Genomic DNA, 15479 nt, shown 5'->3' on the forward strand with positions numbered 1-15479 from the left:
GTAACCCTCAGCTGCTTAACCAACTTGACAACTCTACACCTGCTATGACATAGCTAATACTGATAAAAAATGGCACTACGAAGCCTCTAAAATCTTGAATAGGTATAGATGGCAAAAACATTGCCTAGTTTACCAACTAACCTTCTAATTCTCACAGTATCTTTTAACCATTTCCTATCTTCTAGCTATCAATCAACAACCCTAAAAAATATCATATATCTTGAATTCTTGAACCACAGAAAATTAACCCTCTCAAAACTGAGCCTGTGAATGTTATCATTTTGAACGGGAGCCCCAGTCTCAGCCTTGGAAGTGGTGATGCCATCTGGTCTGGATCTGACTTGGAGAAGTGAGGAGCACTGCTCTCCTTTAGCAGGTCACAGAAACATGGAATAGCTTGGTTTGGAAGGGACCCCAGAGATCTTCCCATTCCAACCTCTCTGCCATGGGCAGGGACAACTTCCACTAGACTAGGCTGCTCAGGGCCCCATCCAGTTGTGCTTTAAGCGTTGGAGTGAAACTTTTGGAAGGAATGAAGTCCTTTGTAGAAGATTATTTCATTAAAACAAGATAAAAATAATTCATTTTCAATACATTGATCATCAGTTTTCCCTCACTTCCAAACTTGAACTTTATATTAATTTCTAGGTGTTCAAAGTATTTGAATATTTCACACAGACATAGATGTCATAATGTGAATTTTTATGGCAGATTCAGCTAATGAGCAATTAACACCTATATTCTGTCATGCGTTATTTGCTGCTGATCACCACAGCACTTTTCAGTAGTTGCAACTATGGCTCAGAAAAGTTTTTCTCATTGGTTTTGAGTACAATACACAAGGAAGAGGACAGGAAGAGGCAAAGTGGGAGAAGAATCTCACCTAGCTATTAAGTAAACTGAACTTTACCTATGTGGAGAGACTGACTGTGGTTTTTCCAGGTTAGCAGAGGGAGAATTTTCACTGTGTCCCACTGTTAGCACCAAGTGTTGATATCTGTCTGATGGTGGGATATGTTTCCTGAGAGTATGCAGAGACACAAAGTGCCTTTGTCTATCACTGCTATCTTGAAAAGTGGCAGACCTTAACTGGATAGGATTAAGTATTTCTTTTTAGGAAAACCTTTATGCTTCAGAAGTGGGCACCCTGTCTTTGGTTGAAGTCTGAGAGGCACAAAATTACACTGTATAACCCCTGGGAGGGGAAGAAAGCAACAACAACAACAACCACCAAAAAAAACAGGTAAGAGAGTCAATTAAATACATCCTGAAGTAGACAACTTCTAATTTCTACAGCCTTTTAAAAAATATCCACAGTCATCCTGTGACTCTTGCAGAATCCCAGCACATGTGTCCTGGCACCAGAGGCAGGGGTTGAAGGTAAAACTCAATTAGAAGCCAATAGGCACTCAACAATTCCTAAGGAATCTGGAAAAACTAAACCACAGAACAGCTATGCCCATTTCATTTTCTTGACCTTCCTTAATAAAACTGTTCTTTTGAGGTTACCAATTGAGATTTGATGTCTGTAAATTTTCCCACATCTAGAACAAGTTATTTATGTAAGCCTACATAAAATATCTGTATACACTACACCAGCTTCTTAAATCTTGCAATCTGAGTGTGCCACCTGCAATTAGAAGATCTTGGTTTAGTATCTGTACTAAGGGTGTATTCCAGCTTTCAGGGAGAACTACAATTGTCTACTAAACAGTTACATCAAAGATCAAATCCCATAATTAAATTTCAAACTACAGTGAACTATAAATAATTTTCTGATCTCAGGGGTTAGAACTGGGATCTTATGTCAACAGAATACTTCGGGGGCATATATCAATCCACAGTATTTCCAAGCCAAAACAAATGCAAAAGATCTATCTTCACACATAGTAGTGTGTTTAAAAATGTCGGAAATGTCAACCGCTTACATACTTTCATATTATCCCTAATTAATACAAATTGCCTTTAATTTCACATTTAGTAAAACATATTGCTGCCCAAAATAAGGACTATAATTTTTATCAGCAATTATTATTACTGATGTATCAACACAATTATTTAAATTCAATGTATATAGAGGCAGAATCCATGCAAGCATTTACAGTTTTTATTCCCTCTGTGTTTCTTCCCTAATTTTTGTGGCTTGGAGCTCCTCCAGATGCTGTCTCTGACTTTGTGGTTTTGTATTTGAGATCCCATCTCCTGATTCACAGCATTCCTTGATTGACAAACAGATTCAGAAATGAAAACAAACAGTTACCTGTGTATAATCCGTGCCTGATAGCTGCACTGCTAAGTTTCCCCTTTGTGGTGAACCTACTGTTCCAGATTTGACTCATTTCTTGGGTCTCTGAGTTACTGTGTTTAACTGAGCTATTCAGTAACTGGTGACACATGTGATCTCCACACTGCAAGCTGCACTTCAGACTCACAGGATTTTTCTCTAGTTCCTCCCTCTTCATAAACTAAATTATTTTAAAAGAACATTGGGTTTTGGATTTCCAAACTGATGTGCCTCCTAATTGAATGCAGAACACTTGCAAACTATTTTCCATTAGAGGCCCGCTTTTTTTCTGATTTTAATGCACAATATAATACCTTCATTGGAAGATCAAAATTGTTTTACTAGAAGTAAAACCCGTTATTATACGCTTTTTTAGTGGTTTTGTGTTGTATAATGTAGGGTGAATTATGTAAAACATACCAAACAGGATACTCTACAAGCTGCTACTTGCATGCTGCAAACAATCACAGTTTCACTGATAGACTGGGACTTAGCATCTTAAAATTCCTGTGGAAATCAAGTGCATTTTAAGTATTGAGTTTGATTATTTAATCAGACAACTTGCATTTTGCCCCGGCTAATTTGGAAGGCTGATAATATTTTACTCATAAAGTAATTGTGCACCTGTTGTGATGGAAACCTGTTCAAACAAATCTTAATAGACATGAAGATTCATTCCCAACATGAGTGTGTTAGCCTCTCATTACTGCTATCAATGGGGCAACAAATTTTAAGCAGCTTAAGAACAGATCTCAGCTTAATCTTGGATAACTCTTCAAGAACATTTATGACAATATGTCTAATATGAAACTTTGTTAAAATATATCAATACAGACTAAGGTAAATATTAGGATATGTGGGTTAAACTAACAGCAATTTAAAGAAAAAAGGCTAAGAAAGGTATGTTCATAATAACATGGTTTCACTATGAGAGCTAATTACAAAGATCCAGTTTTGATCAAGCTGCCTGGCTATAAAGCCATTAATATTATCATCACAGAGAGTAATACCTACAATGAATTCATAGGATCAGGGCAGGCTACATCCTTCATAAATTTGTGTTTCCTCAGTTCAGACAAATTTCTATGGAAATTATTTCAATACATCTTTCTATTTTGTTTAAAATTCATATATTGGTATTAATTGATTGATGGGACTTCATCTTTATCGTGGTTTTGAAAATTTTCTGTATTGGCAAATGGTGCCAAAACAAAGCAACAAAAAAAATTTCATTGGGATGGAAAATAGATAAATTATTTACTTTAATCCACCATAAATATTTGAGGGAGGAACAAAAGGGACATAGTGAATTGATATCAATTCACTCACCAAGTAAGGGGACAGTATTGTGAATGACCTGACTGGAGCAAGGGGATCATGATTAGCCTGAAATCACTTTCATGTTGGCAGGAGGAGGTGAAAACAAGGAAAATGAGCCCAGTATGGCTAGATTTGCCCTTTGGCAGAAAACTGTCAGATGTCATTGGTCAGATCCTAAGTGAGGTGACACAGTTAAACAAATCAAGATATCTTGAGAAAAACACTGATAATTAACCTCCTCTGGAAGGTCAACTTGTTTAGAGGGGACAGGGACAATCCTTCTTGTATTTCTTCTTCTATTCCTCATTGAGCTTTGGCTTTTGAGGCAGTGGCTGTGTCAGGTTGCACATTATGTTCTTGCTATTATCAGTTGCAGAGCAGTTACTAAACGTGCTCCTGCTTCATTTTTCCTTAATCCTAATGCTATGTGCCTTGAGTCTTAAAGATGACATTTCTGAGTTGCCTCAATTTGCTAAATTCTCAGGAAGGTATTTTTACATATCTCTTAAGAAAAAAGTAGAGAACTTGATATCTCTGGTATCATCAGGACATCCTTATTACCACACAATATCCACACAACAAGATCCCACTGAAGACACAACTTTCTGTTCAGAAATGGAGTTTAAAACTGAAAGTGAAAAAAGGAATGCCACAAAGGTTCTCATTATTCAGTACTAAAGTTTGATATTGCACAGAAAGTTATATTTTATGCAAGGGGTCTCTTTCCAAATTAGCTGCAGAAGAGAAGGCTGAGGAGAGTGCAGAAACAGCTTTCATATAAAGAATAAATATATTTTTACTTTTCAAGCTGGAAAAGTGACAGAGTGTAGTGCAATATAGAGGATGAGGAGACAACAGTTCATTCTAAGAATGTGCATTTTAAGCTCTAGGGACACCTGCAAGGTACTGGGTACAAATATGCACCATATTGCTAACTGCTGAGCTTATCCCCACAGACTTTGCAGCTGCCTGTTAAAGGGTTCAAAAGTGGTTGGACATGTTCATAGATGATAATTCTATCAAGGGTCATTAAACCCGAATTACCACCTCTGAATCAAGCAACCCATTAATCATATTTTATGGGAAATTGGAAGAGTATGCTGAGGAAATATTAGTGTAGGTTTGCCCTTTCTTACACCCTTCCACAGGCCAAACAGTGTCCAGGGACAGAATGCTGCAGGACATTGTGTTCTTTATATAGCACTGAAAGTTCCCTGAGCATGAAACACCAATTACAAAAGACTGCTAAAAGTACATCTGGAGGTTTCAACAACATCCAAATTGACCAGAAAATTTCAGTCCTTTACATATTGTGCCTATATGTATTTTTCTAGATAAATGCTGACATTCATCAATTGGTTCGAATTTGACTTTGTAACAAAAAGCAACAAAAAGTCAAAAGCACTGAAGCGTGATGAAATACAAGAAATGGAGCTTCCACTTTTGTTTCAGCCATGCAAACTCCTACATACACACTTACTTTTCCATAAGAGGTTGTGTATTTGTCTTCAGTAGGAGTTTTATTTTGCTAAAGGTAAGAAACTTCATTGGCAACTAAGCTGGGACCAGAGACAAAAGAATATTTGCCACTGACAGCCACTTTCAGAGGAGAAGGTACTAAGGTCCAAGTAGTGATACATTCTTCAATACAGAAGCCTTTCTACTGCACTTAAAGGCTCTGTATTTATTACACAAAGCCATGACTGATATACTGAAAATCAATATATATATATATATATATATATATATATATATATATATACACACCACCAAAACAACCTTCCAGCAGAGAAAAATGGCAAATTTTTTGTGGAAAAAGTGGAGAAAACTGACTTGTAATTTTAGTTTATAGGCAACCTATTTTCTGCTAAAAAAATTTTAGATGGCTGTTGAAAATAAACACATTTTAATACTGTACATTTTCTTGTCACTAATTGTAAAAATAAAGAATGGATCACATTCCAGAAGGCAGTCTGTTGTAATGTGCAAAAGAAATGTATTGCTGTTTCAGTTCCTTATTATTAGCATCATTATCCATCTTGTTGCTTTTTCCCATGAGCAGTTGATACTATTTCTTACTACATTATTTGGGACACATTTCACAAAACTCAGAATATAAGTGGGCTGTCATATTTATTTCAGTATAGTACAGAGTTCATACACTGACCTCTGAATAGTTTAGCTTAGAAATATACACTGATAAGGTAAAAAACATATAGATTTCTGTGATTGTGGTAAGTAAAAAAATCATTGTGTGCCTGGAACTAAAGGCCATGCATCCTGCTTGATGCTTTTTATAAAATATATTCAACAATATGGAAAACTTGATTTATGTGAAAGGTTGATTACAGTGTAATTTATAGTTCTGGAGTTTTAAGAACTAGAAATGGTAATAGTCATTAACTTTCAACATTAGAAGTAGGCATGATTGTGAGAGGTAGCACTGAAATACAGCCCTCTCACCAAAAGACTAGAGCAACAAAAATGTTTGGCTTTTTTTTTTTTTTTAATGTGATAAACACAGCTTCAATCCTGCCAAGACTTACATGGACATAATTTAAACACCAGCACTATGTGCAGTGAGCAGTCCAATCTCTTCCACAGAACTATCCTCTGTCTGTACAACTGGGGGAATGAATGTCTGCTTAAATCCATAATCTGAAGAAATCTATTTAATATTAAAAAATAAGTCAAGAAGATGTGAAAAAATGTAGTTGAATGCATTTCACACTGGTGATTAGTTTAATTGTGCTGGTATCTTGACCATAACAAACAGATACGACGGGGCTTGGTAATTTTAACAAAATATTTTTCTTTTTGGAATTCATTACCCTCTTTGAGCAAATTTGACTAAAGGGTGCGCAAACATTAACTGTTGAAAGTGCTTATGAAATATTCAGGCATTCAAATGTCTTCATTTAGAAGGTCAGGTTAGACCTGGAAGCACAGCCCTTGTACCATGTTACACAAAGTGCTGGTCGCTGGAGTAATGGCAAAACAAAAGCACTGCTCTGACCTGGAGAGCTGCCACACAAAGCTGAACATAGCACTTCATTGGATCATGGCAATAAATTCATTATGAGAAACCTTTATAGCCTGTGGTATATTCCTAATCAGGACCAATTTCTTGAGGATTTGGGCGTTGGGGTTCTGGGCTGTGCTGTTTTGTTGAATGTTTTCATTGGTTTCGCTAATTGGAACCAGTTGATTCTTTTTCCTGTGTATTGATTTTTTAAATCCTAGCAGTTAACAATGATTCTAATGTATCATAACACTTTAGACCTTAATCATATAGTGGGGCTTCTGCTTGTAGCTTTTGTTTGAGTTTTAATTAAGAAGACCTTGTGTCTCAAAGCCTGAGCTGGGTTTTTAATTGCTAGTATGTATATCACACAGACTTCAAAAGAAATAAAATATGTTTATAACAGAGAGCACAAAGGAGAGCTTTGAAATGTCTATAGCCATACAAAGTGACATAATTAAAAACCTCTGAGTGCCTCTATGATATAAGGCTTATATATATTTATTTATACATATTTATGAGGCAGACTGTTACATTCCCTTAGACTTCATGAGAAAGAATTTTTAGCAATTATACTGAAAAATAATTGCTACAAATTCAGACTACAGTGTTGATCAGGGCTAAAGGAAAAAAGATTTATTTTCCTCAAAATGGACTTCACATTTGATATAGCACAGCAAGAAACACCTGAAAGCTTATCTCTGAAGACAATTTTTTTAGAATAGAAGCAAAAATAACATTTTAAAATGTTTTGTAAATCATGCATGTTTTTTAAAAAATTAATTCACTGTAAAAACCACAACTTTCTCAAGGATTCATTCATGCACAACTCTTTCCAAGACTATTCCAGAAATGGAGAGTGTTAAATTGCTGGATTCAAACAGTTGTGCTTTACAGTCCTCTTCCTCATTAATACACACAAAAAATGCTCCTAGAAAACACCTCCTCATGTCTCTCCTGTTCCCACACCAGGGACAAACATCCTTTCCAAAATTGTTTGCAGATATCTTACAAGAGGACTATCAAGTGGGTGAAGTAGCTTCATTAAACTAAATTCAACTTTCCCAAGGAAGCAGGAATTCTGCCTCCCACCTACCCAAATATTTTAAGGCCATTAAACGTTCACATGTCAAACAGAACAGGAGGTTTAGACTCTTATTAGTAAAGCAGAAAATATAAAAGGAGATGGGATAAGCATGGGAAGCATAATAGAAACAGCCTTCTGTGTTGGATAAAGCCATGGACATCAATCACTCACCTCCCCAAAATAGAGCCTACTGTACAAAGACAGCATGTGACATTCAAGTCACAATGCCTATAAATATAGAGAGTTCCAGTTGTAAACAGCACCAATGGAAGGCACAGGACTAACCTGCAGCACAGGAGCTGCTGACCCAGGAGTCACTCTCCTCCGAGGCTGCTGGGCCAATTCTGACCCTTCCACAATAACATCATTGCTTAAGTTACTTAAAGACTGACCTTTCTTATTTGATCTTCAAAGCCTCTGCATGCTGAGAAAGACCATTGAGGGCTATTTCAGTAGGACAACTGCCTGATGCATGCAAGACCGTGCTATTCCAGAGATTTATATTTGGAACAGAAACAGAAAACTTAAAACAGACTCTGTATAGTGATAAATGATGCTACTCTGCCTAGCTGTGGCTGCTGAAGAAAACCTAGATAACCAAGCAACAGAAATACATGCAGTGAGGGAGGGTGAGGACAGAGCTCTGTGCACCCAAATATCTGGAAATAAAGAAAAGAGCCCTGCCTCACTCTGTTTATTCAAATACGTAATAACAACAATTAGAATGAAAAGTATTTCCTGATCCTAATTTTTATACGAAAGAAACCAAATACTGCAAAAGCCAGATGTAAGCCTAACAAATTGCTTGTATACCTTAAATAAATCTATTTGCATGCCCTCCCTGGCAAATAGCATACAATCAAATGATTTGCACAGACAGCTCTGGGGTTTTTTTTTCCAGGTGAGCAAGGCATTTAACTCAGGTCAACTGCTTCAGAGACCTTTGAAAACTTGACCTATGTGTTTCATTTATAAACATATCAAATGAACAAGCAGACTTATTTAACCACTGGAATTTGGCTAGAAAGCATTCTGCCAGATTCTCCCCAGTTTCATGCAACCTCCCTGAAGTCGATGGCTTGTTTGGCTGAAATTCAAGGAAGAATCTGGACCATTATCAATAACTGAAATCCTAATAAAGAAACTCAGAAAAAGCAATTTTATAAGTGAGGCACACTATGCAAGAGTAATTGTGAACAGGAACAATCCCACACCGAGAAAAAAAGAATTATTCACTGTTTGTTACTTTTGTATTGGCCTCTATTGTCTGAATTAATAGATATAGTTTATAATTATATCTTGATTAACACTATTGTGTTCTAAATATAGAAGGTAAAGCGAGAAAATACCATTTTTATTTGTTTCTCTCAGCCAATTATCTTTTCTTCTTGTCTGTGTGCTTCCCAAACATGAATAGAAACAGTTTGTGTCAGTGATACATTTTTTTTTCCTGCTTTCATCCTTTTTTCTGGCACTGATTCTTAGTGAACTGCCTTCCCACAACCAAGATGCTAGTCTTTCACTGAAGGGGGAGGGCTGTGGTTGGGCAGACACAGAGGAAGAATATGTGCTCAGGTTATCCTTAGTGAGAACAACGCCTTCTCTCTAAAATAAACAACTCCCAGTAACAGTCAGTGCAAAGAGCAGTTCCTCACAGGACCACACCTTCCTTTCTTATGCTCAACTTTTTTTTTTTTTTTCTTTAATGAACTCATTTATTTATTTTTACTGCATCACTTCATGTCTCTAAGTCAGACTCTCAGTAATATGAGCAGAAATTCTGCAGAAGTTCAATTCAATAAAATTATTTAGAATCTAACGGAAATTGAGGAAAAATATATTTGACCTCCCAAAGACAATAAATTTTCAAATGCAGTTTTTTCAGATCCCAGAATGCCCTGTCAGTTACCTTGCTGGGAATTCAATCATCACCATGAAAATGAACTTCATGACTGTGGATTCTACCACCTTGAACAATGAAAGAATTTATTTTAAAGTATGCTTCCCTACTTTGCTTTGTTTCCTTCATGCAATCAGATTTTCAAGCTGCCACGTGCTAGACTGTTATTTGTTAGTGGATATTTTAATTTTTTTTTTCCTTTTTGGGCTGATTTAAGGTACAAAAATGCCGATAGGAGTTAACAGCAGACTCTTGGGTTAAGAGTGGTTTTATTGGCTCAGAGGTAACCAGCCTGCAGACATTGGTTAGGTCATGGGTTTGGGAGCCCAAAGGAAAGGATTCCAACTTCAGACCTGTTCCTACTCCAGCTATGTAACCCTGCACCTAGTTTTCTTCTTCTATAAAACAATACTAATGCCTTTGTCAAGAGGTTTGAAGTGTAAACCACAACATAACAGCAACCATTTTTTGTCTTCCATGTTGGTTCTATTTTTAAAAAATTAAATGCAGCTGCAGTAGCGAAGATTCAGCTTTGCATCTTGCTGGAAGCCAACGAGCAGCATGGATGAATATTGCAGATATTACGACAACTTAAGGACAGGTTACTCAGGAAATGGGCTGTGGAAACTAACCGAGGGACTGGCAACACATAAATCTGCTGAGCCCAATCAGATGATCTTTTTTACACACCTAATAGGCTATTGCCCTGGAAAAGGTAGTTGGGAATTCTTCCAAATCTGAGTGAGAGTGCTTTGTAGGGAGATGAGAAAAGGATGAGAGGCAAGAACTCTACCCACCCACTCTGCAGAGAACATATATGCTAAGAAAATAGGAGAACAACACAAATCCAGAAAAACAAACCTTTCTTTTTCAATAAATGAGATGTCATTAGAAAGCATTTTGTGCCATATAAAAGAATAAAGAACATTATTCTGCATTGTTAGAGATGCCACCTCTTTTAAATTTGATTCGCTAATAGCATTCAAGTAGTTTCTATTTAAGGACTAAGCAGCTATATTTTGCAATTAATAGACAATAATAATTCAACTAGCATTCAATGTTTTCCACACTATTAACAGACAATATGGCTTTAAATAGATTGTGATTTCAAGACATAATTTTTGGGGGATTTTATTGCAGTCAATTTTAGCACATTCCTGCAAAATTGTATGCTATGTTTCTGTCACTGATATTACTATGGGATTTCTTACCTGCCTAACATATATGTATTGTCATAACTCTACCAGAAAAATCAGGAGAATCCAACAGATTTTTGGTCCTGAAGGAACCAATTATAACTTACTTATTAAAAAGAGCCAATCTTTCATCTTCTTGTATAATAAAAAAAAAAATTGAGCTATCCTGAATTTCCCCAGTGGAAATTTAAATCCCTAAGCATCAATTTTCATCAAATAGAATATATATATACATATTTACATTAAAGAATTTTAAAGAAAAGAGTTATTAATATGATGAACATGACTCTTTGTTTCCACACCTTTGTAGTTGCAGTTTAACAAAATTATACAAATGAAGAGAAATAAATCTTAGGTATTTTGTGTACTCCAAAAACATGCCTTATGACCCCTTCTCAACTCACAGCACAAAAAAAAGCACATGTTAAATTTGTTGCTTAATCAATAACACTGAATTTCTGCTCACTAGGAAAATGCATGGAAGAATTGATGGGTGGAGAAAAACACTTCAAGTTTTCTACCTATTACTTAATTGCCAAGAGAATTTCACTTTTCCTAGGATGCTGGCTCAAGAAGTAATGAGAATACTGGAAATTACTGCCCACATATACAATAAATTTTGCACTGATTTCAGTAAGTCCCAAATTGTATCCAGACTTGCTCTTTCTCTGCATAAGGGGATTAATAGAAACCTTTTTTTTTTTTTGAATCAAAGATTTAGAATAGCAATGGCACAATTACCACCCTTTAGAATCTGAAGGCTATTTCTACAAACAGTTTGTGCAACTGGGAAGAAGCAGTACCAAGTACTGGTAACTCTACATTTCTTCCTCTTCCTCTGCTCAGAGATATATGGCTGATGTCAGTGAACTAATGTAACTAACCTGGTGTTTTGTGATAACATCCCTGATACTGCCTATAACTGATTGTGACATACTCCATTTTTTTGCACACTCATCAGTCATTTCTAAGATAAACATTAAAACCCAGGGTGAGTTGCCTAGAAAGAATGGCACCCTCTAGTCATGACAGCTATTTCTATTATTTTTTCTTAAATTTCAAAAAATCCCCAATCCCTTTCTTAAAATATATGCAAACATTTAAAATTTGATCTAGTGAGATACCTTTAATTTCTCCAAGGAGATCACTTGTGTTTAATTTTTCCATCTTCTCCTTCCAGTCTTTAGAAAGTAGCTTTTCCATACAGGATGAATCTATTAAAAAAAAAAAAAAGAAAAAATAATAGAATTATGAAACACATTCTTACAGGAAAACAGGTGCCACCTTCATTTTAAGACTGTTCTCCCAGTACCAGTCGAACCATAGCTTAGAAAGGAAAAGAACTTGCAGCCACACTGAGTTCTTATTTAACTGCATTTTAAATCCAAAGTAATTCCCCTGGGGTTAATGGAGTTACTATGGATTTAACAAGGGTCTAATTGAAAGAAAAACTTCGTTGAGGATTTATGCATGCTAACTGCCAATTTACATGCATAGATTGCCAACGTATATACGAATTCTGTCTTTTTCATTTGAGAATGATTGTACACTCGAAATTATACATGAAGATTTAGTAGCTTTTTTTGGAAATTTGGCACACAGTGACATCTGAAACCCATTTTTATACCCATGTCAATGCAAAAGTTATTCATATAATGTCTCCATGGAATTCATGAAAGCACTCTACATATTCGATGTTCACAGTATCAGAAATTTTCTCAGTAGGCTATAAGCAACATGCAATGATTAGAAGATAGGATTTCATCATATCAACTTCAGAATGCATTTCAAGGCTTTGCCCCAGCCTGGGAGGCCTTCTGGAGGCAAAACTGTCACTGAAGTCATTACACTTTGGAGAAAGTAAAAGACTGGCCCTAGTAAGCTCCCTATGATCAGACCCTAATCCCACTACAAAATTTTATATTGAACATAACAGACTCCAATAAATTCTAAAGGATTTTTTCAGTCCCTAAATTAAACTAATTGGCTCTGATGTCTAAATTATAGATAACCTTGCAGATACCTAGAAAAGGTGATTTTTAAGACAGAAATTCTCATGAAGGGAGACTACAAGACCACAAATTCTCCTGGAGGGAGCCTACAGGAAAAATGGACTATTTACAAGAGAATGTAGTGACAGCTCAAGGGGGAATGGCTTCAAACTGAGAGTAGGTTTAGAGTAGATATTAGGAGAAAATTGTTTACTGTGAGGGTGGTGAGGCACTGGCACAGGTTGCCCAGAGCAGCTGTGGATGCTCCATCCCTGGCAGTATCCAAGGCCAGGTTGGATGGGCTCTGAGCAGCCTGGGATAGTGGAAGGCATCCCTGCCCATGGCAGGGGGCTGGAATAAACTTATCTTTAAGGTCCCTTCCAACCCAGGCCATGATATGATTCTGTTGATGCGATGTGGGTTTTTATGATGTTTAAGAAACACAATTCAGATTTCTAAACAATTATCAAGAAAATGTCACAAACAACTCAACACTTATTTAACTCAACACTTATTTTTTCCTTCCCAGCTAGTAATAATAAAATCTCTATTAAACTGTGTGTGCATGCTTTCACCTGTAGGCAGACTGACCAACAATGTCTGTGCTAAACTCCTTGAAAACCCTTAGGGCCAGTTTGCAACATATCAAAACTTCCTTGTAATTCTCTTCCAAAAACCAAGTGTAGCAAAGGGCCTTCCTTGTAAGACCACGCATCAGCCTGGGCAGTGCTGAGCACAGTGCTCCTTGGGAAACAGACACACACCTTCTCTTCCTAGAAACTCTCATAGCAAGGGGCCACTTGTTTGAGAAGACCAATTTGCACAATGCTTTCTAAGTAGCTAATAATATTTCAAATTTTAATTATTTTTTTACTGGTCCTACTCCAGTCACGAATTAACAGTGAGTTGTATGAGAAAGCAGAATTCAGTCTTCCACTAAATTACTGACCAATTAAGGTCAAATCACAGCTGAAATTCTCATTTCAGTAGTCCCAGCAGAAGCACTCACACATGTGAAAGCAAAAGCAAATTGCCCAGATTTAAGAATGGCAACACAGATCATATCATTGCAACGGGTAACAGTTTGTTCCTCTTCAGACGATTCCAAAAATACTCAGAGGGAGGAGAGACATTCAAAGAGGTCACAAAAGGAGGAGTTAAAGACTTAGGGAGAAGTGTAAGGAAGGAAATTGTCATATGGCCAATCATATGTTAGGGTACAAGTCATTTCAGCCTAAAAATTCATTAGTAGAACTCATTTGACATAAACAAACAAAAACTCCAAACAAAACAAAAACCAATTGAAAGCAAACCAAACTGTAACTACCAAGAGATCAAAGATCAGGTTTTAATTGCAACACATTTTCACCATGCAAGCCTCCATGGAAAGACAACACAGCTCATAAATATTTTTGAAGTAATATTTCAGCAGAAAAGCTAATTTATTTACTAATTATATCTTTCTATGAAAGAGACAAAATTAAGGAGCTGTAAGTTGCAATAGGCAGTGTTAAAATACTAGTTATACAATAACAATTTACTTTTAACAATAACAGGCACTTATTACTTTTATGAGTTCTGGCCTGATAATAGGAGAATCAAGAAATAACCATCAATTATCAATAGAACATTATAATTTGTCCTTTTTTGTGATATCATGATTAGTTAAAAAGAGGTTTCTGTGTTTCTCCCCTGCCAAAATTTCAGACCCCTCATCCCTGGAAAAAAAAGCTTTAGAATTTTATTTTTATGTTTGCTTTAAGTTATGTATTCTACTGCTTTTAACTAAGATGTTTTCCTTAATTCACACAAAGAAAAAAAAAATCAATAAAAAAGGAAAAAAAAAAGAAATAACTAGCATATTACTGAAATTTATAAAACACTTTCCTCCAAAGCACTTGTTTTATTTTTTCTCTCACTGTTCCTAAGAACACCCATGCTTATCTGTAGTGTTCTTATATTATGTAAGGACAAAAAATGTATTTCTAAAGGCAGACTAGGAAAGAGCTAGATTGGAAAACAGTTCTATTTGTGTGCCTTTTTGATATAATCATATTGCTAGTTAGAATTTTTCTCTACAAATGACTAAAATTCCTTAAGAAAGAGCTCTTTTAACACCCCTATCTCATTCAAATTCTGTGTCCTGGATCTGACCACATAATTTATAGCTACTGTATTTTGCTATTGAGAGGATAACAAAAATGATTACACAATGAGCCTTTTAATAAAATTTTTTACACTATTGTAAAAGTAGCGCTGTGAAAATCCTGTAAATTTTCAATTACCATATTTGTTCTGCATAATTTTTCAATTTGAAAATAATGATATGGGGTTAAAGCCCTCTGGAGGTTCTCCACATTAGACCCAAAACTGAATGCAAAGGCTTATACTTGAAAGGCGTGACTCCCTTCAAGTTCTGTGTTCCGTGCTCACAAACACACATTTTGAAAAGGTTTGCGAATCAGAAAGGGATTTTTCTCCTTTCTGTACTGAAAAGTAATTTTTACAGACATATAAAATCTACAGAGATATCTTCTGACATCAGTAAAATGTCTTCATCCATATTGATTCATTTTCTGATTTGATTCATTATAGAAACAAAACATCGACTTGGAATCCAGCACTGAGCAGTGAAGGAAGGAGCCTGAATTCACATCTGCACTGCATCACTCTCCCTGC

General features: G+C 36.0%; 1 protein-coding gene across 13 annotated transcripts in view; it reads right to left on the reverse strand.

Moving 5' to 3' along the window:
• Nucleotides 1-15479, reverse strand: part of SOX6 (SRY-box transcription factor 6) — a 370587-nt gene that overhangs the window by 159764 nt on the left and 195344 nt on the right. For all 13 annotated transcript variants that reach the window (XM_077179864.1, XM_054635990.2, XM_054635992.2 and 10 more), the window contains one exon: nucleotides 11934-12023. In XM_077179864.1, coding sequence (XP_077035979.1) covers nucleotides 11934-12023 — 90 coding nt within the window. The remainder of the gene's footprint in view (nucleotides 1-11933; nucleotides 12024-15479) is intronic.

This window comes from Agelaius phoeniceus, chromosome 6, assembly GCF_051311805.1.
Source record: "Agelaius phoeniceus isolate bAgePho1 chromosome 6, bAgePho1.hap1, whole genome shotgun sequence".
In the NCBI taxonomy this organism is placed as follows: domain Eukaryota; kingdom Metazoa; phylum Chordata; class Aves; order Passeriformes; family Icteridae; genus Agelaius; species Agelaius phoeniceus.